At 44.5% G+C, this 26,844-nt stretch overlaps 2 protein-coding genes across 2 annotated transcripts; one reads left to right on the top strand and one right to left on the bottom strand.

Annotated features, from left to right (window-relative positions):
- Nucleotides 1-20,669: 20,669 nt before the first annotated feature.
- Nucleotides 20,670-21,304, bottom strand: LOC131687067 (uncharacterized). The gene is made up of 2 exons (XM_058971110.1): nt 21,123-21,304; nt 20,670-21,006 (listed from the first exon to the last, which is right to left on the bottom strand). The coding sequence occupies exons 1-2, from the start codon at nt 21,302-21,304 to the stop codon at nt 20,670-20,672; spliced, it is 519 nt and encodes a 172-aa protein (XP_058827093.1).
- Nucleotides 21,305-24,537: 3,233 nt separating this feature from the next.
- LOC131687066 (uncharacterized) lies at nt 24,538-26,576 on the top strand. Its single transcript, XM_058971109.1, has 3 exons — nt 24,538-24,590; nt 25,419-25,602; nt 25,944-26,576. Exons 1-3 carry the CDS (start codon nt 24,538-24,540, stop codon nt 26,574-26,576), a joined length of 870 nt encoding a protein of 289 aa, XP_058827092.1.
- Nucleotides 26,577-26,844: the final 268 nt, after the last annotated feature.

Below are 26,844 nucleotides of genomic sequence, written 5' to 3'. Positions count from 1 at the left end.
CTACTAATTACAATGCACGAAAATACTTCGTTGCAGACAACGACGAATGAATTCGTGCATTGCATGATCAATTTCATTATATCTACGAATTTATGTTATCAGAGTTTCTACTTCCGTTCGATGCTCACAGTTTGGTAGCAACGTTTAATCACACGACTCACCGTTGGCTGCACGATTCCGAGTTGTTTTCCGATGTCCCGATGAAAGGGTTAAATATTTTCCAGGTGCTTGCGCAAAATCAATTCGCGACGTTGCTTTTTGGATGACGTCATTTTTTTCCAATTTTCGAAAAACTGACAGCGATACAATGTGAACAATACACTCTAAACTACTTGTACCCAAATTTTCAAGAGTAAATACCCAATGGGTTATTTTCTGTGATGAAATTTGATTTGGAACACCCTTTATAATTGAAATAAAAAGAAAGAAAAAATCACTATATTGATAAGCTGCTTATATAGCGATATAATGACTTGAATAAAGTTGTTTTCAATACCATTTTCAACAACTTTACTGAAGACACAAAATTTCTAAATAATGCTTTGAAGAGTTAAATCTCCTATCTTACTTCTAAGTGGATTAATCACCATATTAATTTTTTCAAAGATGCGCTGCATTATTCTATAAAATTCCACAGAAGATACTGAACGTGCGCAGTTGACTGTGACTGAAGCTGCTCAATTTTTACCTTTCAATGCTCAATATAATTCTCCTAGAATAATTGCAATAGTTGTATAGTTTGTAAAACGTAGTCAATGATAGTCTTAATTTTTAGCTTTTATAAATTTTCAATAATTTTTCAAAATACCGAAGATATATCAAAATTTGATTATTCTTCGTTAACGTTAACTGTCCCTGGTAGCACTGCTCCATCGGAATCTAATCATACTAATTGCAATAACTTCAGTTCTAGAGCTAATATTTGTAACTGCTAGTGCTCAAAAGAAAGGTTATAGTCACATTTACTAGCCTTACTTATTTTGTGAGCATATCTTCCCAAAATCAAAAGTTATAGCTATTGAAACACGTTGTGGTTTATGAACAACACGGGCAGGAAGGGAAGGGAAACTAGGCAAAAATACTATTCGGTGCAATTCATTAACTGTAGGAATCACCTTTCCTACACTATATAAACACTCATAGTAATAGACTCGTGGATGTAAAAACCGCAAAACTGGCAACTAGAAAAACAAGCTTGTTAAACTGGCATCACCCAAGAATGTGCAAGCTCAAACGTGCTCGACTGCATTCGATCATCTGTTTTTATCAAAATAATTTTTCAAGTGGTTTAATATATGAATCAAAACATAAGTTATATGTTTGATACTGAGCAACAAGAAATTGAGAAAAGAAAGAAAAAAATCCAATTTCTTCAGAAACACAAAGCTGATGAAAAAGAGCATAAGTAAACTGCTTTTGTGTAGTTATGTTGAACACAATAAATATCTTTCTAAATAACATTGTGAAATACTAATACGAACACGAAAAGTGAAGCCTACTGTGAATAACAAAATATATATTTTTTTAAATAAAATCGCAATACTTGTTCTGCTTGTTTACATTGAATGACGTCATGCTCGTTTGGCTCCGGATTTTGACAGTTCGTTTGGCTCGATAAAAGTACCTTCGCTGGTCTATTACCATGAGTGTCTATACTATACTATACTATTCCTTGACACTTTTACTACTCCACATTTGATCAAAATTAACGAATGCTTGTGCATTGGTAACTATCTAACACTCACCATTAGTCAAAGTCTTTGGGTATGAAAACTATGTTAGGCTCACCTAGCAGTATCACAACATATGGCGAGAGGACTGTGCGCGTATGAACAGTGAAGGCCAGCTTTTCTATATTATTACCACATGAACCCCGTCGTACCTTACTTCACCTACCACGGCTCAACGCACCTATGATAGTTGGTAACTATACACAAAAGCATGACCTTGAAAGTTGTGGACGAAAGAAAATGCGTGTCGTGAGGGAAAGAGAGAGCGAGAGAGACTTGAACGATCACTATCGTGTACCACTTCAGCTCCAATCGGCTTAGGAATATCAAACCACGATCACCGTTGGGCCCAGGCCAGCAGAGATTGGATTGGTAGATCGCGACTGAAGAAATGTGGTAATATGAGATATTATCCATTACCTCTACGATCACCTACTCGAACGTGTCATGTGGTGAATGTTGAGCACAGGGAGAGTGTGGAGTTTAATTTGCTAACCGTACATTTGCGAACCTTTGCAGTTGTAGGGTACTTAACCGAGTTGATTAGGTACAAGAGCGGAACAATCTTGCACTATAGGGAAGGTGTGGTTAAGGCGGACGTAATAATAAATCATACCTTGAAAATAGTTCCAACTACACAGTTTCAGTGTCAGTTAATAATATTACAAAAATTCAAAAATTAGTTTTTCCACTCGGTCACATACGATGAATCTAGTTTTGTTATGTTTGTAAGAGCTCAAGTTAGGAAAAAGAGCAATTTTTTTTTTAAATGCCGTTAATAATAAGGCAGGTTCAAAGAAATCTGTAAATTTATATTGATTTTTTTTTTTCAATTCGTTTATTTGATAAGGCAGGTTTGCGTTAGCTTAAAGGTGCCAATTTTGTTTTGTTTCACATTTTAAATTACTTAAAACTAGGGGCTTACATATTGATTTTTGAAATTAAACTAAGGCTAATTTATAGCTATACATATACACAAGGGGGTAGTATAATTTTCGTAAGATTAGAGGGGTCATTTAGTTTTTATGGCAATATGGTTTGACATTTTTAGCAATGAGATTATTGGAGCAAATAATGTTTAACTAAGGGGGAAAATTTTTACGACTATCTTAAAAGTAGAAATAATTAGAGGGCGTGATTAAATTTTGTAAAGATTCGGAGACATTAATTAGAGTTATTTTATGTGGTAGTAGAGTTGGGCATTTTCAACGAGATCATATAATATAATAGTTAAAACTAGAAAAGGCAAGAAGAGCTAAATGCTTCATGAAGATATTTGGGGGGGGGGGGGGGGAAGGGGTGTTACTTCTGTGTATAAGAGTCAGGGGAAGTAGGGTGGACAAACATGGCAGGGGGAGAACATTGTTTCAGTTTCAGACTTCGGGAGATCAACGGATGGATTACAGAATCAGGGTGGTCTTCATCAGGAAGAATCATGTACTGGGACGCCGGGTGGTCGTTCTCGAGATGGCAGGGGTTTCTCCAGACGATTTCGTAGTGCGGCTCAGATGTTGATCGGCTACATTTCGAATTGTGCGTGTGATGTTCGTGCTTTAGGTCCCGTGTTTGTTGGCTCATTCGACAGGGATGTTTTGTGTCGCCTTGGAGTCGCATCAAACCATCGTGGGTGTATGGTACAGGTGGAAGAGAGCGTTTCTGAGAATGATAAGGAAAAAGGGGCAGTTTTTTTTTTTTATTCATTTCGTTTATTTGATAGGCACAAATGCGTTAGCTTGGCGGTGCCAAATTCTTTTGTTTTTACATTTTGTATATTTTAAAACTAGGAGGTTACAATGTTGAAATATTTTTTTAAAAAAGAAAAATTTTACAGCTATCTTAAGACTAGAAATAAGATTCTATATACAAGAGAGGGGGCGAAAGATTTTTTTTTTATGAAAAAATTTGAAAACAAGGAATTCACTAGTAATAATTTTTAGGAAATATTTACAGTTATCTTAAAACTAACAATATAGTTTGGTACACAAAAGGGGGAACAAATATTTATGAGAAAATTCGCAGGTGTTTTAAGACTAGGGATACAATTCTATTTACAAGATGGGGGACAATAGTTTTAACAAAGAGGTAAAATTACAACTATCTTAAAACTAGGAATACAGAATACAAATTTGAACTTTTTTAGCGGAGACTTATGCTTGGTCAAGATATTCAGAGGGGGGCTGTAGAAGCAGTTGTATCAAGGACAGGGGAGAGAAAGCGTAGATGGTGACCGGGAGAGAAGAGCAAAACTTGCAACTTTCGCTCAAACGGGAGATCAGCGAAAGATTACCGCCTCAGTCTAGTAGGTCGGATTGGCGGATGGTATTCTTCGGACCCGCGGGGTATCCTTCAAAAGTCATCGGACCTTGAGTCGCTCTCGCTTCAGTTTCCGTAGTGGTAAGTGCGACGGCGGTTACATAGTTGCAGTCTGGAGCTGATCGGTCCCACAAGGCAAGAGAAAGCTTCTAAAACGAGAAATAAAAAGAGAGGGGCTAAATTGGGATATTTGTCGTTTTTATGAAAGTATAAATAAGGGACATATAGGGGAAATCACGATTTGCCAGTATATCTCGGACTGGGACATTGGGTGGTCTACCTCGGGCCCGAAGGGAATCCTTTAACTGAGACCTGGCGTCCAAGTACCCGGCGCATACCCAGACAACGTGCTCGATGTCGTGATAGCCCTCGTCACAAGCGCACAGACTACTCTCCGCAAGCCCAATACGCCACAGATGCGCATCCAAGGTGTAGTGGTTGGACATAAGTCGGGACATTACACGAATAAAATCCCGACCCACATCCATCCCCCTGAACCAAGGCTTCGTTGATACCTTTGGGATAATGGAATGTAGCCATCGTCCAAGTTCACCATTGCTCCACGAGGTTTGCCAACTGTTGAGTGTCCTCTGACGACAAATACTAAAAAATTCGTTGAAGCAGATTGGTCTTTCGTATATGTCACCATTTAATGCGCCCACCTTTGCTAATGAGTCGGCCTTTTCATTGCCCGGGATAGAGCAATGAGAGGGGACCCAAACAAAGGTAATTTGATAAGATTTTTCAGATAACGTACACAAGGACTCCCGTATCTTCCCCAGGAAATATGGGAATTGCTTTTTGGGCTTCATCGCACGAAGAGCCTCGATGGAGCTGAGGCTGTCCGAAATGATGAAGTAGTGATCTGTGGGCAGAGTGTCGATGATCCCAAGGGTGTACTGAATTGCAGCTAACTCTGCGACGTAAACTGAAGCGGGATCATTGAGCTTGAATGAAGCGGTGATAGTATTGTTGAAGATACCGAAGCCAGTGGACCCATCGAGATTTGATCCGTCAGTGTAGAACATTTTGTCATAGTCGACTTCTCGGAATTTATTATAAAATATATTGGGGATCACTTGCGGGCGTATATGGTCCGGGATTCCACGAATCTCTTCCTTCATGGATGTGTCGAAGAATACAGTAGAATCAGAAGTATCTAGGAAACGAACACGGCTGGGAGTATATGAAGAAGGATTAATGCTCTGTGCCATGTAGTCGAAGTACAAGGCCATAAATCGGGTTTGAGAATTAAGCTCGACGAGCCTCTCGAAGTTTTCAATCACCAACGGGTTCAGAATGTCGCATCGGATGAGCAATCGATATGAGAGTTCCCAAAATCGATTTTTTAGCGGAAGAACGCCCGCCAGCACTTCGAGACTCATCGTATGGGTCGAGTGCATGCAACCCAAGGCAATGCGCAAGCAACGATACTGGATTCTCTCCAGTTTGATGAAGTGTATGTTCGCAGCGGAGCGGAAACAGAAACACCCGTACTCCATCACCGACAATATCGTTGTTTGGTATAACCTGATCAGGTCTCCTGGGTGAGCACCCCACCATGTTCCAGTTATTGTTCGGAGAAAATTGATCCTTTGTTGGCATTTCTGTTTCAGATACCTAATGTGACATCCCCAGGTACCTTTAGAGTCGAACCAGACCCCGAGATATTTAAATGTGAAAACCTGGTTGATCGTTGCACCCATTAATAGAAGCTGGAGTTGCGCCGGCTCACGCTTCCTAGAAAAAACAACCAACTCAGTTTTCTCCGTGGAGAACTCAATACCCAGCTGAAGAGCCCAAGCAGACAAATTGTCCAAGGTATTTTGTAATGGTCCTTGCAAGTCGGCAGCTTTGGGCCCTGTAACAGAGACCACCCCGTCGTCTGCAAGTTGCCTTAGCGTGCATGAATTGGCAAGACAATCGTCAATGTCATTCACGTAGAAATTGTAGAGCAGGGGACTTAGACATGAGCCCTGGGGAAGACCCATGTAGCTAAATCGCGATGTTGTTAAATCGCCATGCGAAAAGTGCATGTGCTTTTCAGACAACAGGTTTAGCAGAAAGTTATTTAAAATTGGCGAAAGACCATGCTGGTGCAGCTTCTCTGACAGAATGTTGATAGAAACTGAGTCAAAAGCCCCCTTAATATCCAAGAAGACTGATGCCATCTGCTCTTTGTTAGCATAGGCCATTTGGATTTCTGTAGAAAGCAACGCAAGGCAATCGTTCGTCCCTTTGCCTTTGCGGAAGCCAAATTGTGTATCTGACAGTAAGCCATTTGCTTCAACCCAATTGTCGAGGCGAAACAAGATCATTTTCTCGAACAACTTCCGAATACAGGACAGCATTGCAATCGGCCGATATGAGTTGTGGTCGGAGGCTGGTTTTCCTGGTTTTTGGATGGCGATGACCTTCACTTGCCTCCAGTCATGAGGGACAATGTTACCCTCAAGAAACTTGTTAAATAAATTCAACAAGCGCCTTTTGGCAGTGTCAGGTAGATTCTTCAGCAAGTTGAATTTGATTCTGTCTAACCCTGGGGCGTTATTGTTGCATGATAAGAGAGCAAGTGAGAACTCCACCATCGAAAACGGTGTTTCGCTCGCGGTATCGGGAGGAGACGCGGCGCGGCACGTTTTCTGTACCGGGACAGAGTCCGGACAGATCTTCTTGGCGAAAGCGAATATCCAACGGTTTGAATATTCCACGCTCTCGTTGGTACTATTACGGTTACGCATACGTCGAGCCGTACCCCAAAGAGTGCTCATCGCTGTTTCTCTCGTTAACCCGTCGACGAACCGGCGCCAATAACTACGTTTTTTGGCTTTCATTAGACTCTTCATTCGCCTTTCTAACGACGCGTACTGTAGATAGCTAGCGGGTAACCCGTCTTCCCGGAAGGCCTTATATGCAGTGGACTTTTCCGCGTACAGCTCTGAGCACTCTTTATCCCACCACAGGGTGGGAGATCGTCCATGGGTATTCGCGCTGGGTACTGGTTTAGTCTGAGCTTGATTCGCACTGTCGAGAATCAAGCCAGCCAAAAACCTGTACTCTTCCTCCGGAGGAAGTTCTTGAGTGGATTCGATTTTAACGGATATCGCGGTCGCGTAACTCTTCCAATCAATGTTCCGTGTGAGGTCATACGATACATTGATTGTTTCCGATGGTCTTGAACCGTTAGCAATTGAAATCACGATAGGCAAATGGTCGCTACCGTGGGGATCAGGGATCACCTTCCACATGCAATCTAACTGTAGCGAAGTCGAGCATAGAGATAAATCCAACGCGCTTGCGCGTGCTGGTGGTGTAGGAATCCGCGTCATTTCTCCCGTGTTTAAGATGGTCATGTTGAATTTATCGCAAAGATCTTGGATTAATGTTGATCTATTATCATCATGAAGACAGCCCCATACCGTACCGTGCGAGTTAAAGTCTCCCAGAACTAGCCGCGGTGCCGGTAAGGATTCCGTGATATTACAAAGCGTTCGGTGCCCTACCGAGGCTCTAGGAGGAATGTAGATGGAAGCAATGCAAAGGTCTTTACCTTTGATTAAAACTTGACAAGCGACAATTTCAATGCCTGGTGTCGAAGGGAGGTTAATTCGGTTGAAAGAATAGCACTTTTTGATCCCCAAAAGTACTCCTCCATAGGGGTTTTCTCGATCCAGACGAATTATATTAAAGTCGTGGAAGTTGAGATTTGTATCGGAAGTTAACCAAGTTTCACATAATGCGAAAGCATCACATTTTAAACTATTTAGTAAAAATTTAAAGGAATCGATTTTCGGGAGGATACTTCTGCTGTTCCACTGTAGAACAGTGATCGAATCGGTGACCTCGTTCGATGACTTAGCCATCGAAGGATACGATCGCTGCAAGGAGGGGCCATTTAGTAGTCAACTGCTTCAAAAATGTTTGCACTATAGGGAGAAAACGTATCAGAAGGCTTTTAAGAGGATCAGTAACATTGAAAGCTGTGAAAATTAAGTCCACTATGTCAGAAAATTTCATTAGTCCGCTACTGGACTGAGCATCTGTTTGAAAAAAGGGGACACTTGGGGTTTTTGGTGTCCCTGGAAGTGGTGGGTACTCCTTGTTAGAATTAATATTTCCAAGTCCTGGAGCAAATTGCTTCGGCTTTTGTGCATCACTTCCGTTGGATTTATTGATTGCGGTTGGCGCACTCTGAGTGGACGACACCTTGGCACCCTTACGAGGTAATGTAGGGGAGGCTAGATTTCTCCTCTTCCTGGATTCCCCTGGGTTAACCAATGATGTTCCCTCTTGTGGGTCGTCAGATTCTTGCTCAACGCCAGCCAAAAGAGCAAAGGAATTTTCGGAAGGGACAGATGGCGAAGCATTCTTTAGCATTTCTGCATAAGAGTGCCTCGAGCGATCCTTAAGGGAGCGCTTAATTTTATCCCCGCGCTGCTTGTACGCCGGGCATGACTTAAGAGCATGCGGAGGGCCCCCGCAGTAAATACACTTCTCAGTTTCTCCACCGCAAGCGTCATCCTCATGCTCTCCCTCGCATTTGCCGCACCGTTTTTTATTGCCACAATAAGTGGCTGTGTGGCCCAGTTGCTTGCAATTGCTGCAGTTCATTACCCGCGGTACAAATAGGCGAACAGGTAGGCGAACCTTATCCAGGAGGACATAGTTGGGAAGAGCAGATCCGGAGAAAGTCACCCGAATCGAGTCTGACGGAGAATAAGTTGTCTTATCATCTTCAGTTTTTGCGGAATACAATTGCTTGCATTCCAGAATTTTCACCTTTTGAAGTGAAGGGTCCTTAAAGCAGCCAACCCCGTACTTCAACAGGTCTTCGCACTTTAGACCCGGTTCGGCGACGACCCCATCGATCTCCACAACTCTACAAGGCACATACACTTTGAATTGCTTCGTAAAACGCTCACTGCGAGCAATCTGGTTTGCCTGGTCGAGGTCATTTACTATAACGCGTATCTTATTAGCTCGAACACGTGTTATCTGAGCCACGGACGGGTAGTTGGCAGTCAGCTCCCGTGAGATTTCTAGAATATTGGGCGATTTCGTGTTGGGCCGGAAATACACCACCCAGGGTCCAGTCGAACTGGCTGGGTATGTTTTAATACGGGGAGGACTGGGGGAATCAGGGGAGGGAGTAATTTCGGGTTTATCCGGTATATCCATGGGAATATCATTCCCATCCAATGTTACTTCGCCCTCGGCCATTTAGGCACGAGGATAACACGTGGTGTAAACGAGAGATGAAACTTATATTCAGGGGAAAGGGCAGAAGTAGAGACCGATCGGGGAAAGGGAAATGAAAGAAAAAAAAAATACTTAGCTTATATAGCGGCGATTCCGGCTACTCTGGTATTCACTTCACCAGCCTGGGCACCGGCGAACAAAGACTGCCTCGAACAATGGTTGACCTTCACTGACAATTTATTCTTGTTCACTTTATGCACAGCACCAGAAAACGAACTGCTTCGATCGAGAGCTTGGAGGAAAAGGGGCAGTTAAAGTTAGATATTGATGGTTTTTATGAAGGTGTATATAAGGGACATATAGAGGACATCGCGGCTTGCCAACACATCTCGAACCGGGACGTTGGGTGGTCTTCCTCGGGCCCGGAGGGTGTCCATAAGCCGAGACCTGGCGGAACTGTACTCGGTGCACGCCCAGACTATGTGTTCTATATCGTGATAACCGTCGCCACAAGCGCAGATACCACTCTCCACGAGCCCAATACGTCGGAGATGTGCATCCAGCGTGTAATGGTTCGCCATGAGTCGGGACATCACACGAATGAAGTCACGACCCACATCCATCCCCTTGAACCAAGGTTTCGTCGATACCTTAGGGACTATCGAATGTAGCCACCTTCCTAGCTCCCCATTGCTCCACAAGGTTTGCCAACTTTCGAGGGTTCTCTGATGAGTAATACTGAAAAATTCGTGGAAGCAAATTGGTCTTTCAAAAACGTCACCTTCAATGGCACCCACCTTAGCTAAGGAGTCCGCCTTCTCATTGCCCGGAATGGAGCAATGAGAAGGGACCCACACCAAGGTAATCTGGAAAGATTTGTCAGATAAAGCACTCAGTTGCTCCCGTATTTTCCCCAAAAAATACGAGGAATGCTTTCCATGTTTCATCGAGCGAATAGCGTCAATAGAACTCAGACTATCCGAGACGATGAAGTAATGGTCTGCGGGTAATGTGTCAATGACTCCAAGGGTATACTGAATAGCAGCTAGTTCTGAGGCGTAAACTGAAGCAGGGTTACTGAGTTTGTAGGAGGCGGTGAACTTTTGATTGAAAATACCGAAGCCAGTGGACCCTTCGAGGTTTGATCCGTCAGTATAAAACATCTTAGAACAGTCGACTTCTCGGAATTTATTATAAAAAATATTTGGAACCACTTGTGGGCGTATATGGTCCGGAATTCCAATAATCTCATCTTTCATGGATGTGTCGAAGAAAACAGTAGATTCAGAAGTATTTATGAAATGCACACGGTTGGGATTGTAAGAAGAAGGATTAATATTTTGCGCCATGTAGTCAAAGTACAGGGACATAAAACGGGTCTGAGAATTGAGCTCAACAAGCCTTTCGAAATTTTCAATCACCAACGGGTTCAAGATATCGCATCGAATGAGCAATCGATATGAGAGTTCCCAAAATCGATTTTTCAGCGGGAGAACGCCCGACAGGACTTCGAGACTCATCGTATGGGTCGACTGCATGCACCCTAAGGCGATACGCAAACAACGATACTGAATTCTTTCGAGTTTGATGAAATGTATGTTCGCGGCGGATCGAAAGCAGAAGCATCCGTATTCCAGTACCGACAGTATCGTTGTTTGATACAACCTAATTAGGTCTCCTGGGTGGGCACCCCACCACGTTCCGGTTATTGTACGAAGAAAGTTGATCCTTTGCTGGCATTTCTGTTTCAGATACCGAACATGGCATCCCCAAGTACCTTTCGAGTCGAACTAGACCCCTAGATATTTTACTGTGAAGACCTGAGCTATAGTTTGACCCATTAATAGAAGCTGTAGTTGTGCTGGTTCACGCTTCCTAGAAAATACAACTAGCTCAGTTTTCTCCGTGGAGAATTCGATACCCAGCTTAATAGCCCATGCAGACAAATTGTCCAAGGTATTCTGTAATGGTCCTTGTAGATCGACAGCTTTGGGTCCCGTAACAGACACCACGCCATCGTCTGCAAGTTGTCTTAACGTGCAGGAATTGTCAAGACATTCATCAATGTCGTTGACGTAGAAATTGTATAACAGGGGGCTTAGACATGAGCCCTGGGGAAGGTCCATGTAGCTAAATCGTGATGTCGATAAGTCACCATGCGAAAAATGCATATGCTTTTCCGACAACAAGTTTAGTAAAAAGTTGTTTAAAGTCGCTGAAAGACCATGCTGGTGCAGCTTCTCTGAAAGAATGTTGATAGAAACTGAATCAAAAGCCCCCTTAATATCTAGGAACACTGATGCCATCTGCTCTTTACTAGCATAGGCCATTTGAATTTCGGTTGAGAGCAACGCAAGACAATCATTCGTCCCTTTGCCTTTGCGAAAGCCAAATTGTGTATCTGACAGTAAGCCATTTGCTTCGACCCAATTGTCGAGGCGGGATAGGATCATTTTCTCGAACAACTTCCGGATACAAGATAGCATTGCGATCGGTCGATACAAATTGTGGTCGGAGGCTGGTTTTCCTGGTTTTTGGATGGCGATGACCTTCACTTGCCTCCAATCGTGTGGGACAATGTTAGCCTCAAGAAACTTATTAAATAAGTTCAACAAGCGTCTCTTGGCAGAGTCTGGCAGATTCTTCAACAAGTTGAATTTGATTCTGTCTGGCCCTGGAGCTTTATTGTTACACGACAAGAGAGCAAGTGAGAATTCCACCATCGAAAAAGGTGTTTCGTTCGCGTTATCGTGACGGGACGCGGCGCGGTAGATCTTCTGTGCCGGGGCGGAATCCGGACAAACCTTCTTGGCGAAATCGAATATCCAACGGTTTGAATATTCCACGCTCTCATTAGTACTGTTTCGATTTCGCATACGTCGGGCTGTTCCCCAAAGAGTGCTCATCGATGTTTCTCTCGTTAATCCGTCGACGAACCGGCGCCAATAACCGCGTTTTTTGGCTTTCATCAAACTCTTCATTCGCTTGTCTAACGTCGCGTACTGTCGAAAACTAGCGGGTAACCCGTCGTTCCGGAAGGTCTTAAACGCGGCGGCCTTCTCTGCGTACACGTCTGAGCACTCTTTATCCCACCAGGGATTGGGAGAACGTTTTTGTATGTTCGCGCCGGGTACTGGCTTAGTCTGAGCTTGATTCGCGCTGTCGAGAATCAAGCCAGCCAAAAAGCTGTACTCTTCCTCCGGAGGAAGTTCTTGAGTAGATTCGATGTTGTCGGATATCGCGGCAGCATAGCTCTTCCAATCGATATTTCGTGTGAGGTCATACGAAATATTGATTGTTTCCAATGGCCTTGAGCCGTTATTGATTGAGACTACGATCGGCAGATGGTCGCTACCGTAGGGATCAGGGATTACCTTCCACGCGCATTCTAACTTTAGCGAGGTCGAGCAAAGGGATAAATCTAATGCGCTTGGGCGCGCTGGTGGGGGAGGAATCCGTGTCATTTCACCCGTGTTTAGAATTGTCATGTTGAAGTTGTCGCAAATATTGTGAATTAAAGAGGAACGGTTATCATCATAAAGGCAACCCCATTCCGTACCGTGAGAGTTAAAGTCGCCTAAAACTAGTCGCGGTGCAGGCAGGGATTCTATGATGTCATGTAGCCGGCGATGCCCAATCGCGGTGTTGGGGGGAATATATATGGAAGCTATGCAAAGATCTTTGCCTTTGGTTGTTACTTGACAAGCGACAACTTCAATACCTGTTATCGAGGGAAGGTTAATTCTGTAGAAGGAATAGCGCTTTTTGATCCCCAAAAGCACTCCTCCATAGGGGGTGTCTCGATCCAGGCGAATAATATTAAAGTCGTGGAAGTTGAGATCTATGTCGGAAGTTAACCAAGTTTCACATAATGCAAATGCATCGCAACTCAAATTATTTATTAAAATTTTGAAGGAATCGATTTTCGGGATGATACTTCTGCAATTCCACTGTAGAACAGTGATCAAATCCGTGACCTCGTTCGATGAGTTAGCCATCAAAGGATACAATCGCTGAAAGGAGGGGCCATTTAGCAGTCAACTGCTTCAAAAATGTTCTTACTGTAGGGAGAAAAGCTAACATAAGACTTTTAATAGGATCAGTTATATTGAATGTTTTTATTATCCAGTCCACAATGTCCGAGAGTTTGATAATTCCAGTGCCGCGATTATTCTCGAACTGAAACAGAGGAACACTTGGGATTTTTGATGTTCCGGGAAGTGCTGGGAACTCCTTCTCTGAGTTTATTCCTCCGAGACCAGGAGCTAATTGCTTCGGTTTGGTTGCAACACTTCCAATAGATGTGACTTTCTGAGTCCCGTCAAGGGATACCTTCTGGCCTTTACAACGAACTTTAGGAGAGGAAATGTTCCTCCTCTTCCTATAACTTCTAGGCGCCCTAGTAGATGTTCCCTCTTGTGGGTCATCAGCCTCGCCCTCGATAGGAGGCAAGTGAGCATAGATGTTTGTTGAGGTTGGTGGTGTAGCTTTCTTTAGCATTTCTGCGAAAGAACGTTCGGATCGTCCAGCAAGGGAACGTTTTAGTTTATCCCCGCGTAGTTTGTACGCGGGACATGCCGAGATATCATGCAGATTCTCTGCACAGTAAGGACACTTCTCAGCATTCTTACTACACGAATCATCTAGATGATTCTCCCCGCATTTTCCACAGCGGGCCTTATTGCTACAATGGGTGGCTGTGTGACCCAATTGTTTACACTTTGTGCAATTCATGACCCGCGGCACAAACAGACGCACAGGCAGACGAACCTTGTGCAAGAGGAAGTAATTTGGCAAAGCGGTACCAGCGAAGGTCAACCGATAAGAGTTTGATTGGGGGTACGTTTTTGAACCATCCCCCGCAACTACTACTGAGTGCAAACGCTTGCACTCGAGTATTTTTACTGGCTGAAGTAAGCGGTCTCTGAAACGGCCAACCCCGTACTGCAGCAGATCCTCGCATGTCAAACTGTCATCGGTGACAACGCCTTCAGACTGTACTTTCACAGCTGGAATATACACGTGATAGTCCTTCGTAAAGTGCTCGCAGCAAGCAATATCGTTTGCCTGCTTTGAGTTAGTCAGCACGACCCTCAGCCTGTCTGAGCGGACCTTTTTTATTTCGATCACAGCCGAGAACCGTTCCGTCAGGTCTTTTGAAATCTGTAATAGATTCAGCGATTTTGTTTTGGGCCGAAAGAAGACCACAAAGGGACCGGTCGAGAGCTCTGGATATTGTTTGGGTCGGGGGAGAGCCTTAGGAGTCGATTCGATCTCCATTTGGCCATCCGGGGAGGAAGCCATCGACACCGTCAACGCACGGGGTCAGCACCCGCGCAGACGGGAAAAAGCCGTAAATGTATCAAAAAGGTAGATTTCACTTATCTGTATACTCGTTTCCCACGACGCACCAGTTCAGCTTAAATAGCTGGTTATTGTTCAATCCTCGCTCTACGAACAAAAGGTTGAGGAATGTGGCCTAACGGTTAACACACGCACAAAAGAAAATAAAAGTCCAAACCTCGAAGAGGCAGAGAATGGCAAAATAACCTTGAACGCGGATTACTGCACTGTTCTTTTTCCAACAGACCGAAAACAAAACACTTCTATCTCGATCGAGCGATGCGTAGAGACTGAAATTTATATTGATTCTGCTGTAACAAAAAGCACCCATCATACTCAATAGAATTTTACGAGCGATATGAAATTTACTTGTGAAGCTCTACACTTGAAACCATGTAATTTTCATTTCGCACGTAATTTTTGGTCATATGTAATGGGAAGTGGTATGACAGACAGAAGAATAAGTTTCATCTATTGGAGAATTAATTTTATAAGAGAATAAATTGGTTTAGTTTTAATTTTTATATATAAATAAGCAATTTAGACATTGAGTTGGATTGAACAAAAGTTTACAGAGTTTTAGCATTCCGTCACTATTTTTTCTGTCGCCGCAGAAAGCCCGTGATAGTTAATTTCCCTATCTTTTTGCTGTGAGGTTCTGCATATTTTGAAGCAAATAACAAAATTTTTTATCGACACTTTTTTACAATCATGCAATGAGCTGTTTTTTATATTAAAGAAATGTACCATCCACACAAAGTTACCATTTCTGTATGGCAGTACGAAAGCTAGCTGTGGGTCGTGAATTAGAGCTCTTCCCCTACGAGGACAATCAGGGCGCAAAACCCAGATTGTCTAATTTACTATGCCCTTCGGCTCCCTTGCGCAATTCGGCACTACGACTCGGCTCCCTTGTGCCATACAGCACCACAGCTTTTTGAGCCCTTTGCCCCTTGCCCAGTGCTATTCAGCACCGCAATTTGGCTTTTTTCTTGTGCCATTTATCACCACTTCCCCGTTGCGCAATTCAGCTCCCGACCTGTTCGCGAACTACTCGTTTTAGTTCCCGACGATGGACTTGCCTACTCAAATGGTGAATTTCCCGGCGAGAGAAGTTCTCGCGAAACCTAGCCAACCAGTCAGTTCGGCGATTCCGGTGGAGCATGGCGTCCGGTTCGCTGGTATTCCGATGACTGCTGCTCGGGGCTCTGTCGCAGTCTGCACGACTAGTCCCCGGCGGTGCATCTAGCCTATTCCGGCGGTGATTGCTCCCTCGAAACCGTTGCTCGCTGTTCATCACGCCATTCTCACTGTAAGGCGGTCATGATCTGCATGACCATGTCCTACGTGTCTATGCCGCTTGTCACTCTGTAGACGACATCATCTGGGTTGATATCCGGCCTTCCCGTTTCAAGCATCTCGCTGAGTGTCGCTTCGAACCTCGAACATTCGAAGACGCTTTGATGTCTCCTCGGCGTTTTCACACTCCAGGCACAACGGTGACGTTCCTTGCCCGTGCCGATGAAAATACTTCCTGAAGTGGACGTGGCCCAACAAAAGCTGTGTCAGGCGGAAGTTCACCTCTCCGTGTTTTCTATTTACTTACGTCAACAGGATTGGAATGAGCCGGTAGGTCCACCTTCCCTTCTCCGTATTGTCCTATTCCTTCCTCACGTTTCTGGTGTTTCTCCGATTGTAACACTCGATATCCTTCGCCAGGGGGATGCAGAAGGGGATCATCCCGGTGCTAATGTATACTGCCTCCGACGATATTGTTCTGTAAGCACTCGCGACTCGTACAGCCTTCAGTCGGAATGTCCTGTTCAGCTTTTCACGGTTCCGCTTGGTTTTTAGCGCAGCACCTCAGGCAGGAACCCCATATAGGAGTATCGATGACGAAACAGGAGATAGCAGACGTCTCGTGCTGCTTCTCGGACCGTCGACGTTTGGCATGATGCTCGCTATTACGTTCGTTGCCTTCACCGACTTTTCGCAGGCGTAGTCGATAGGGTTGTTGAAGCTCAATCGATCTTCGATTGTCATTCCCAATTGCTTCAGATGCAATCACGTGCCTTCCGACGTCGACCTGCATCCGCTGAACCGCTTTGAAGTTGCTGATTAATCTCCATCGCGTCTATTGTCTCCGTCACCGACACCTCCACTTCTTCAAGTGTCTCACCAATCACCGTTAGTGACGTGTCGTCCGCGAAACAAACGATTTCCTGGGCAGCCGCAGTGTCAAGACCCCATCGTACATACCGGTCCAAAAAATTGAACGCAAATGTAGCCCTGATCACTCTACTCCTAAAGTAGCTCTTTAGGTTCAGGTTTGGTTACTCTGTTCAGCAGTGATGGCTTCCCAGCTGGCACTGTTGAACGGATTCTTCACATCTATCGTAACTACAGCGCAGTATCGATCTCCTCTTAGCTTCTGCTTAAATGCCTTCTGAGTCCTCACGCCATTGTCCTAATTACCTCCAATGTCGATACTTCTTTGCGGAATCCTAACTGCATCTTGGACTGTCCGCTCTCACCCTCAGTGCACTTCGTCAGCCTGTTAAGGATAATTGTTTCCAGGAGCTTTCCAAGTGTGTCCCTGGTTTTGGTAGCAACACTAGCTTCTGTACCGTCTACATTTCGGGCAAACTGCCTTCAGCTTGACACTTCTGCACCACCACCCTGAACATTTCCGGATATGCCACGAGCGCAGTTTTCAGCGCCACGTTTGGTATTCCATCCGTACTGGGGGCTTCCTTTGATATTAGTAGCATCGACGCTTATTTAAGCTCGTAGTTAGTCACTTGCCACTCGGCTGTGTTTGCTCCTTCTTCTTCGTCGTACGGTGTTGGTGGCCAGACAATTGGATCGTGCTTCGGGAAAAGACCCTCGACGATTGTCTTCAGCGTAATCGGGCAAATTTCGACAGGCGTCATCGAGCCTTTCATTTTCGCCATCACGACTCGATACGCTTCGCCCCAGGGATTGGCGTCTACTTCTCGGCACAGCTCCTTGTGGCACTCTGACTTGCTAAGTCTGATCTCCCGTTTTGAAGCGGACCTAGCTTCCCGAAACGCTGCCTTGCGCTCTTCTCTATCGGGTTCCGAAATCGCTCTCTCAGCCTGCCTCCTGGCTCTGAGACAAGCAGCGCATAGCGTGCTAAGCGTTTCGTTCCACCAGTAAGCTGGACGCCGTTTCTTGCGTGGTTCCAGCTTTCGCGGCATTCTGGCGTCACAAGCCGCCACAATCCTTCTTGTTAGGTCAGCCGCATCCACGTTCTCGGTCCTGCCGTTCGGCCGAAGTGCCTCAACGAAGAGGTCCTTGTAGAAGGCTTTCGTCTTTCACTTTCGTTCACCGGACTTCTTTCTCCATACTGCAGCAGGGTTCCGTTGACCGATACGTTAGCGAATCGCTTGGAGGTCCCTATGCGTATACGTTTCGCATACTCTCCAATCCATGCCCGCCATCAATGCAGGACTATAGAATGTGACGTCGATGATAGACTCTCTCCCGTCTCTGCAAAATGTGCTAACAGAACCTTCATTGCACAATCGTACGTCTAATTTCTCTAGAGCTTCCTGTAGCATACATCCACTTGTATTGGTTACTCTACTGCCCCAGTCCACAGACCAAGTGTTGAAGTCACCACCAAAGAGTAGCGGCTTCCGACCGATCAACTGCTCGGTCAACTGCTCCAGCATTGTACTGAACTGCTCTACTGTCCACCTTGGAGGAGCGTAACAGTTACACACGAAGACGCCGTTGATTTTGGCGATCTCGAGGCCCTCATATGAGCGTTCTACCACTTCTTGAATGGGGAATCTGCCCAAAGCTTGTATCACAGCCGTTTCTGATCTATCCGCCACCCAGTTACTGTAGTCAGGCGGGACTTGATAAGGTTCTGCGATCAAAGCGAAGCTGTGCAGTGTCACAGTGATTCAGGTTTATCTGGGTTATCTCCATTACCGTTGACCTGCAGTCGCCTTCTTGTAGGCAGGGCATTTAAAGCCTCCCGTCTGGTGGTTATTTCCGTCCGCTGGGGTGCAAAGCAAGCACTTCGGTCTCTGCGAGCAGTATCTCGCAAGATGACCCATCTCCGCGCATTTCCAACATATCCCGGATCTGTCCGGACCTGCGCAAGCCCCTGCTAAATGTCCAAAGTCCAAACACTCGTGGGGCGGCTCTCAGTAGCCATCTCGACCATCCAACCGTAACTTTGCCTACCTCCAGTGCCTTTTCTGCAGCGGCTACCGGTAAACGAATCATCGCTGTCTGAGTTCCTCTGTATCCCTTCCTTAACCGGATCGTCATGTGCACCTCGCTCAGGTTACACTGCTGCTTCTTACTTTCGTCGGTGAATTCATCGAGGTTCTTGCACACAATCACCATCTCCGGGTTTATGACTTTAACTTCTGCGTTTTCTCCCACTGATTTGGTAATAGTCTCCTGAAAGGCCGAGCTGCTAGTCGTGGAATTCTTCTTCAGCTCGTGGAGCACTTTACCTTTTTGGGTAAGCCTGACTCTTACCACGTTTCCCCCCTAGTCCTTCAGCTCCGGGTCCTCTCTGACTTTCTTGAGCAGCGCTGCATACGTCGTCGCGTCATTGGCTTTGACGAGCACGGCTTTTTCCTTTGGCGCCTTCTGAAGAGCCAGATGTTTTCCTTTCCTGCTCCACTTTTCGCTTTTCCTTATGCGTTTGTTGTTTCTCGTGATTCTCCTTCCGACCTACTTCGATACTCCAGCTTTCTCTCTGTCGGGTAGTGTCCTTTCATTCGGCGACAACAACGTCCTCGAATGTCTGCCCCTTTGGCCCGCCTGGTTTTTCTTCTCCGCAGTCTGCTGCACGCTTACCTCACTCCTCACCTAGTTACTGGCAAAGACGAATCACCTTAGAACTCTCAGCACCTTGCGCTCAGCTACATCTGCCCTTCTTGTTGCCGTGTCATGCTCTTTCACGGCTGACAGTTGCGCCTTCCGGATTTTAATGACCATCTCCTTAATGTCCTTATGGACATTGTTTCTCGCGTCCACAAACTTGTGGAACTCCTCCACCAAGCACTTCGCTGCCACTACTTTGTGTGTGTGTTTTTTGTTTGCTTCGTGGTAAAGTTTTTACGCCGACCCAGCACACGTTCAGTAGTTAGAGAACGGAGAAGACAACTCTGAACCCTACTCCTCTAAACTGCACCAAGGAGTCCGACATTTGCCTGATCCCCCGGATTCCATTTGAAATAAGTACTTCGGGAGGAGTTGTGCTAATGCATTTCACATGATTCCAGGTCTAGCTGGTCGTGCTAGACTTCGCTGGTCTCATAACCGCCATATCAGTCCTGCACGGCATGATATTCTCCTCTCTACGTTGACCAATTGGATGCCGTGGTCGATCCAGCGATTCCGGTTGGAGGGTGGCTTCCGGTTCACTGTTGCCCCGACGACCCTATACTGGTGGTCTGTCGTGTTCAGTGCTACTCGGCGTAGTCTCCGACGGTGGAGCTAGCCTAACTCGGCGGAGAGTTCGAAAGAATGTCTCCCGCAACCGTTGACGGACGCGTTATTCTTCCTTTGATGCAGAATGCCGAGGTCAGCCCAGCGGTTCCGGGTGGAGGATTGCGTCCGGTTCACTGGTGCCCCGACGATTCAAGCCGTCGATTCGCTACGGACTACTCGGAATAGTCCCCGACGGTGGATCTTTCCTACTCCGAACCCGAACCTATGCTACCCGGGCAGATGCCGAGGTCGGTCCTGCGATTCTGGGTGGAGAGTGACTTCCAGTTCACAGGCCCCCCGACGACGATTTGCCGGTGCTATTTCCCAATCTACTCGAGCTAGTCTCGGACCGTGCACCTAGTCTACTCCGACGGAGAGATTTCCCGATGGTGAAATTTCTCTCGAAACCGTTATCTCGATGCTAGTCGGTTAGGTGCCGAGGTCAGTTCTGCGATTCCTGGGGGAGGATGACTTGCGGTTCTCAGGTGCCCCGACGACCTACCGTCGACGACTTGTCAAATGCCATGGTCGGTCCGGCGATTCCAGTTGGAGTGTAACTTCCGGTTCATCGGTGCCTCGACGACCCGAGGCTGTGTACTGCTACGTTGCTGGTCGTTGCTCCTCTCGCCAGCTTCGTTGCAACGCTGACATAATCTGAACGACTGTTCTGTTCACCGCGTCCCATTTTTCTTTGCTCGCACACATTCTTTCGACAATATTGGTCATGTTAACGTCCTCACCGACAATGGTTCTCATTCCGTTTCGCTCGTGCTCGAATCGCGGGCATTCGAGGACTACGTGCTCAGGCGTTTCCTCTGCATCTCCGCACGCGATGCAGAATGGCGAACTCACGTGGCCGAACCTATTCAGATACTTTTTGAAACAGCCATGACTAGACCAGAACTGCGGCATGTGGAAGTTCACCTCACCGTGTGCTCTGTTCACCCACACAGACAGACATGGAATTAGTCGATAGGTCCTTCTGCCGTTTACAGCGTTATCCCACTGATGTTGACACTTGATTAAGGTGTCAGCTCGGGCTCGTTTACGCACCTCTGACGAGATGCGCTAGACACCCGCATGGCCATCAGCCTGAACGTGCTGTTCAGCCGAGATGTGTTCTTCTTCGTCTGCAGTGCCAAAACCCAAGCAGGTCCTGCGTATTTGGGCACCGATGTGGAGACACTCACCAGTGGTCGCTTTTTACTGTTGCTGATCGCCGAGTTGTTGGGCATGATCCGAGATAGTTTCGAGATCCCTTTTACGGCCCTCCCGCATGCGTGGTCGATGTGACTATTGAAGCTTAGCCGGTCGTCTAACATCACTCCCAATTGTCTAGCTTAAGTTGATGATACACTCTCCGACCGAAATTCTTTCCCGCTGCACTGCTTTTCGGTTGCTTATCAAAACCATCTCGGTTTTGTGGTGAGCTAACGTCAGCTTCTTCTCGCGCATCCAGTCTTCCACAACATCTATCGCCTCCGTTGCGAGTACTTCTACTTCCTCTAGTGGGGGAGCTCAGCTTCAGCACACCGTCGTATATAGCATTCCAAAGAGTTGGGCCGAGTATGGAACCCTGTGGAACGCCCGCTGTTCCGGCTACACTTCTTTTGCTGGCGTCGGTTTCGTAGTATAGTTGCCGGTTCTGGAAGTAGCTCCTCAGAATCCTACAGAGGTAGTCGGGAACTCTCAGTTTCTGCAGCGAATCGGTAATTGCTTTGTGTGTGAAACCTGTCCTACCTCCCACTGGCTGGCAGTGGTTTACAGAAGAAAGATGTTTGCATGCATTTATATGCATGCATGCAAATAACTTGGATCCAGGATTTGGGTAGGTGCTATCTCAATTGAATTCCGATGACCCATTTCGTATACATTTTCCGTGTAGTAGGAGCGGAGTTAAGGTTGCACCTTAACAAAGTTTTATTACGTACGAGATATTTTAGATTTTAGAATGACACCTAGCCACAGATAGTGGAGTAAAACATTTCTTGTATCAAAATGAAATTTTTTTCCGATTGAAAAATAGATTAAAAATACTTTTAAGTGTCCTGTTTTAAGATAATCTAGCCTTTAATCTTATATAGAGTTGAACGCATAATGCTGATGAATGGTTTTTTCGTCAGTCACTCCTTACACAAATATCAAGCTGCTGAATATCCGCGACTTATTTCGTGAAATCTGCACCACAGTACGAAGGTTCACTTGCTTCACGTTTAACCAAAACGTCGTGGGCTTCCCCAGCCACAGAGAGCTGTTAAACAAGATCGTTATCATAAACAGTTGCGTGTTCTCGTCAAGCTAGTCACACTACCTAATTCTCAAAATCGTAATGCAAATGGTTTCCATATGGTCATGATAAATAGCACCGATTAAACGATTTCCTGCTTTTCACCTTTGGCTACTTTACAAACCATTCTATTAAAACTAACAACCCCTTATTTAGGCTAAAGGTTTAACAATTAGATATCCTCTCTAGCCTCTTCGGTTCCGTAGCATACGGCACTAACCCCCGCCCGAACAACGCGAGAAAAGCTAAAGGTTAACCGCGCATAAATTTATGCTTACCTACATACAGAAGTAGCTATATTATGTATGATGGTTGACAGCGGTTTGAGTGGGCGTGAAAGCATTCATTTTCCACTGTTTCGACCGTTGGATTTTTTTTATTTATGAACTGTTGCACCAGTCACTTTATCTTGCAACAATTTGAAGCGTGTCGTAGAGGAGGAGGAGGTTTTTTTTCCTTTTGTTCCCCCCGCCTTTTCCTAAGGCCGGCTGTTTTGAAATGAATTTCGGCCTCACGAAAGAACAACGGCAACCTTTGGACTGAACGGGGGAGCCTTCATTGTTTTATCGTTTATTTTCTCACCACTCTCGTCGAACGGGGTCTGTACCCACCAGCTAAATGAAAATGAAAGGAAAATGCTTCGTCGTCGTTTCTTCGGCCGAGATTGCGATCGATGGGGAGCAGAGCGGGGCCTGGTGGAAGGCCAGATCTGATTAAGTAATTTCCTCTTTTCACATCACTTTGGCTTCGCTTAGCTGGTTTATAGTTTTAGGTATACGCGCAGGCCGTGCATTAGTTTTCGCGGGGTGTATCGAAGGCAACAAAAGAGAAGGAAAACACAATGAAAATTTATCGCCCGCAAATCGGGGTGAGTTTTCTGAAGCTTTTCGGAACAATACAAAGAGCTTTGTCGGAGTGGAGGGCAACAAAAAAAATAAAGCAAAAGTAAAGAAACACTTTCGGTTTCGTTGCGTTTCGACGCGAGGCTATTGTGTTTGTTGTTTATCTTCTGATCTGATTGCCTTAGATGATGATGATGATCGTCGTCGGCGCTCAACGGCGAAGGCTTTCGGAAATGGGCGCGTGGGTGGCCGGTTGATTTCGTAACCTTTGCACTATTTAACCGACGTATATACAAGGGAAAAAGAAAATCACGATAACTTTTAATTTCCAATTAAATCGGATTGAAAGTTATGATGTGAACACTGTTTTGGAAATCAGAATATTGACGCAACGTTCATCTATGCAATCCGCACCCCCTTCTCCCCTTGAATATCTTCCCAAAACTTATGTGCCCCCCTATCTTCTAGTTTTAGTTGATCAATATTTAATCTCGTTAAGAAATGCACAACAGTACCACTACTTTAAAATAACCCTAATTAATTCCCCCTAATCTTGAACCACTCTCTCTAGTTATTTCTAGTTAATAAGCTTGTAAAATGTTCCGCTTAGTTAATAATTAATTTCTCCTACAATCTCCCTTCTAAAAATCATAAAGTGAATTACTATAAAAAGAACACACAAAATGACCCGTCCCCCAAATCTTACGAATATTATATTATACCCTCTTTTATATGTATAAGTTAGCTGTTAAGTTTTTTTTAGTTTCATTATATAAAACAAAATAATATTGAAATGTGTAACCCCCTAGTTTTAAGAAATTCAAAATGCAAAACAATGAAAAAATGGCACCTTTAAGCTAACGCATACGTGCCTTATCAAATAAACAAATTGAAAAAAAAAATCTATGCAATCCTGTCTATTTGACTGCTCTAGAAAGTTACACATATTTCGCAATCTATTTCGATTACGTCATATGCGCTCAACTGTAAACAGTAACACTAACCTTACTTTCAATGAAAAATGATTATCCTGCCCCGGATGCCAACATCTAATGAAATAATAAAAACAACAAAATTCAAAATCTCCAATATGAACAGGAGATGATAAACTAAATAAAAAACAAGAAAACCAACGTCAAAACATGGAATCCGCAGAATTAGACACACATACACGCTGACACAGTTCTTAGACGGCCGAAATCCATCCATCATCGCTTCGAAAAGATCCACAAACGTAAGTCGTCGCACAAATCCGCGTGATCGCTAATCCCTTCCCAAACTTACGGATGAGGAGGAAGAGAAGGATTAAAATGAGGAAGAAGCAAACATTTAACAAAAAATGATAAACGAACGAATGAAATCGAAACCGAAAGGTGAAAACGAAAGACGCAAGTAAGTGGAGAGCAGCCAAGTAAACAGCAGCTTTGATTCTGCCTAAGCTTGACGATCACTCTGTTTGCCGTTCGCATCCTTCTGCTGCGGTTGAAGAGTGCGCGACTGTTTGGCGCAGTTTTTGAAGGAACTTTTCGGTAGTCCGGCGGTTCCGACTAATTGCTGACGGCAAACACAAATAAATGGCTGCCGCCTGCACGCTTGCCGATCATATGTGTATTTTGTATGTCGTGGCTGCGGTAATTGTTACAGAATTTATTGTTCTAAAACATTGAATTGTAATTATTATAATTTCATCGGAATTTAGGAACCTTGCGCCAAATAGTGTCTTCCGGCTGGGTCTAAAAGCAAATACCCATTCGTCCATCGGATTTGTAGCACCTATGTCCGCCTCTTCGGGTCTCACGAATGATCAATTTTCGGGCTGAATGCATGACATTCACGGGCAGTGATGCCGATTCTTCGGATATATCCATGGAGATACGGTTATTGAGCATTTTTCCGGTTTGCGGATGGAAGCTTGATTTCTATAAGTTTTTACGACTAGATATACACCCTTATTCTTTATTACGACGTTTCGAATCATTACGATCGAATCGACCAATTTGCATTATCGGTTTCGATCGAATGAATCCGTTTTTCGAACATCGCTCGATTCAAACGTCAACGTAATTTTCTATTACGTTCGAACGGAGTTTTCACTCGTATGTGGATCCGAGATTGTTTGGTTGCGGATTTAAAATGTAAGTAACAAATTTTCGTTCGGGTAGTTTTTTACAAATAAAAAAAATCTAATATAGGAACTAATCGTATTATGATATTTTACAGGGAATCAGCAAAAACGAAAAGCACATCTAAACGGCAGTTCTCACGAATGATAGCGCTTCTGGAGACAAGGCCGGATGTGGCAAAAGGATTCTCCAAAGGGAATGTGGCTCCTTTTTGGAGTACTCTTGCGACTGAGTTAAACAGTATGGGACCGCCTATTAAAGATTCAACAGGCTGGAAAAAGGTAAGTTTATTGTGGAAAAGTGCGATGTTTGCGACAGTTTTTCAAATGTTGATTGTCATCATTCGAAACAAAATAATCACTTTCATATTTCTATTCTTTCTTCCGCTGACATACCTCATAAATTGTTCAGATATTCCTAAATCTACCGAAATACTTCTCTTCTGGAACAATAATTAAAACAGTACACATTTTTGATACTTTGCTAAATAAGTGCACATGTAAAATTAAACGCCTGACAAAATTTCTGAAAGATGGATCGATTGCTATTTTTATATGCAAATTAAGAATATCATTGGTTTTTCCTAACCTAACGATTTATTTTACATAATTATACATTTTAGGTATGGTTTGATTACAAATCAAATCTTAAGAAAAAACTCGCGCACAATGTCAAGGAGTTGCGGGCTACTGGCGGCGGACCAAACAAACTGATTGAGTTGTCGGACTTAGAAGAACAAGCAGTTTGTTTGACTGGACTACGAGCAACTGTTGAAGGTGTACAGCATGCAATCTCGTTTGGTACACCGTCATGCGAATTTCGGGAAGATGATCACACAATAAATGCATCTGGACAGAGCAACGAGACACTTGATGTGATCAGCGACTTGAACAATCGCATCGCTGATTCGGACGATGATGTCATCCGGAGTCTTCCAAAACCCAAGAAATCCAAAAGAACAGCGATCGATCTGCTCGAAGAGCAGATCAATGAACAAAAAAAACACCACTTAACCGTGGTATCTACTTTGACAGCGATCAATAACAGAATGGATGATTTCGGATACAATGTTAGAAGAATATACAAAACTTTAAGCAGCATCGATGAATCCAAAAAGTCAGAACTAGAAGAACAACGACGTCACAATGCCGCTGTTGAAAAATCATTAAAAGATAAGCTGCAACTAAAACAGCAAATCATTGAGATGCAATTGGCCTACATTAATGATACTTCAGGTGTTCCAACTTTTTATTAACCACGAAACGAAAATTCAACGATGCTGCTTAGATGTTTAGAAATGTTACGTATAAATACTCTGAAACTTATTTCAGTAAACCAATCGTTACAGTTGGCCATATGAATGGCTGTGTGTAACCGAAAAGGCCATTAGCTGGTAGAAGAGTATTATGTATCTACGTTCATGTGAAAGGTGTCGCCATATGCTGCAATTTTAATTAGATCAGGAGGCCCTTTTCTCACGGTCACGTCACCTAGTGACTAAAAAGAAATTTTCTTCTAGTCTC

This window comes from Topomyia yanbarensis, chromosome 3, assembly GCF_030247195.1.
Source record: "Topomyia yanbarensis strain Yona2022 chromosome 3, ASM3024719v1, whole genome shotgun sequence".
Classification (NCBI taxonomy): domain Eukaryota; kingdom Metazoa; phylum Arthropoda; class Insecta; order Diptera; family Culicidae; genus Topomyia; species Topomyia yanbarensis.
The sequence above is the reverse complement of the archived record's forward strand: the minus strand, read 5'-3'. Positions and strand labels throughout refer to the sequence as shown.

Excerpts from the sequence above, each read along its gene's own strand:
- LOC131687067 (XM_058971110.1), bottom strand. The coding sequence starts at position 21,304 with ATGCCCAACAACTCGGCGATCAGCAACAGTAAAAAGCGACCACTGGTG. Across the intron at positions 21,007-21,122 it reads TCTAGCGCATCTCGTCAGAG|AGCACACGGTGAGGTGAACT; the intron begins GTGCGTAAACGA and ends GTGGGTGAACAG.
- LOC131687066 (XM_058971109.1), top strand. The coding sequence starts at position 24,538 with ATGATAAACGAACGAATGAAATCGAAACCGAAAGGTGAAAACGAAAGA. Across the intron at positions 24,591-25,418 it reads GGTGAAAACGAAAGACGCAA|GGAATCAGCAAAAACGAAAA; the intron begins GTAAGTGGAGAG and ends GATATTTTACAG. Across the intron at positions 25,603-25,943 it reads ATTCAACAGGCTGGAAAAAG|GTATGGTTTGATTACAAATC; the intron begins GTAAGTTTATTG and ends TATACATTTTAG.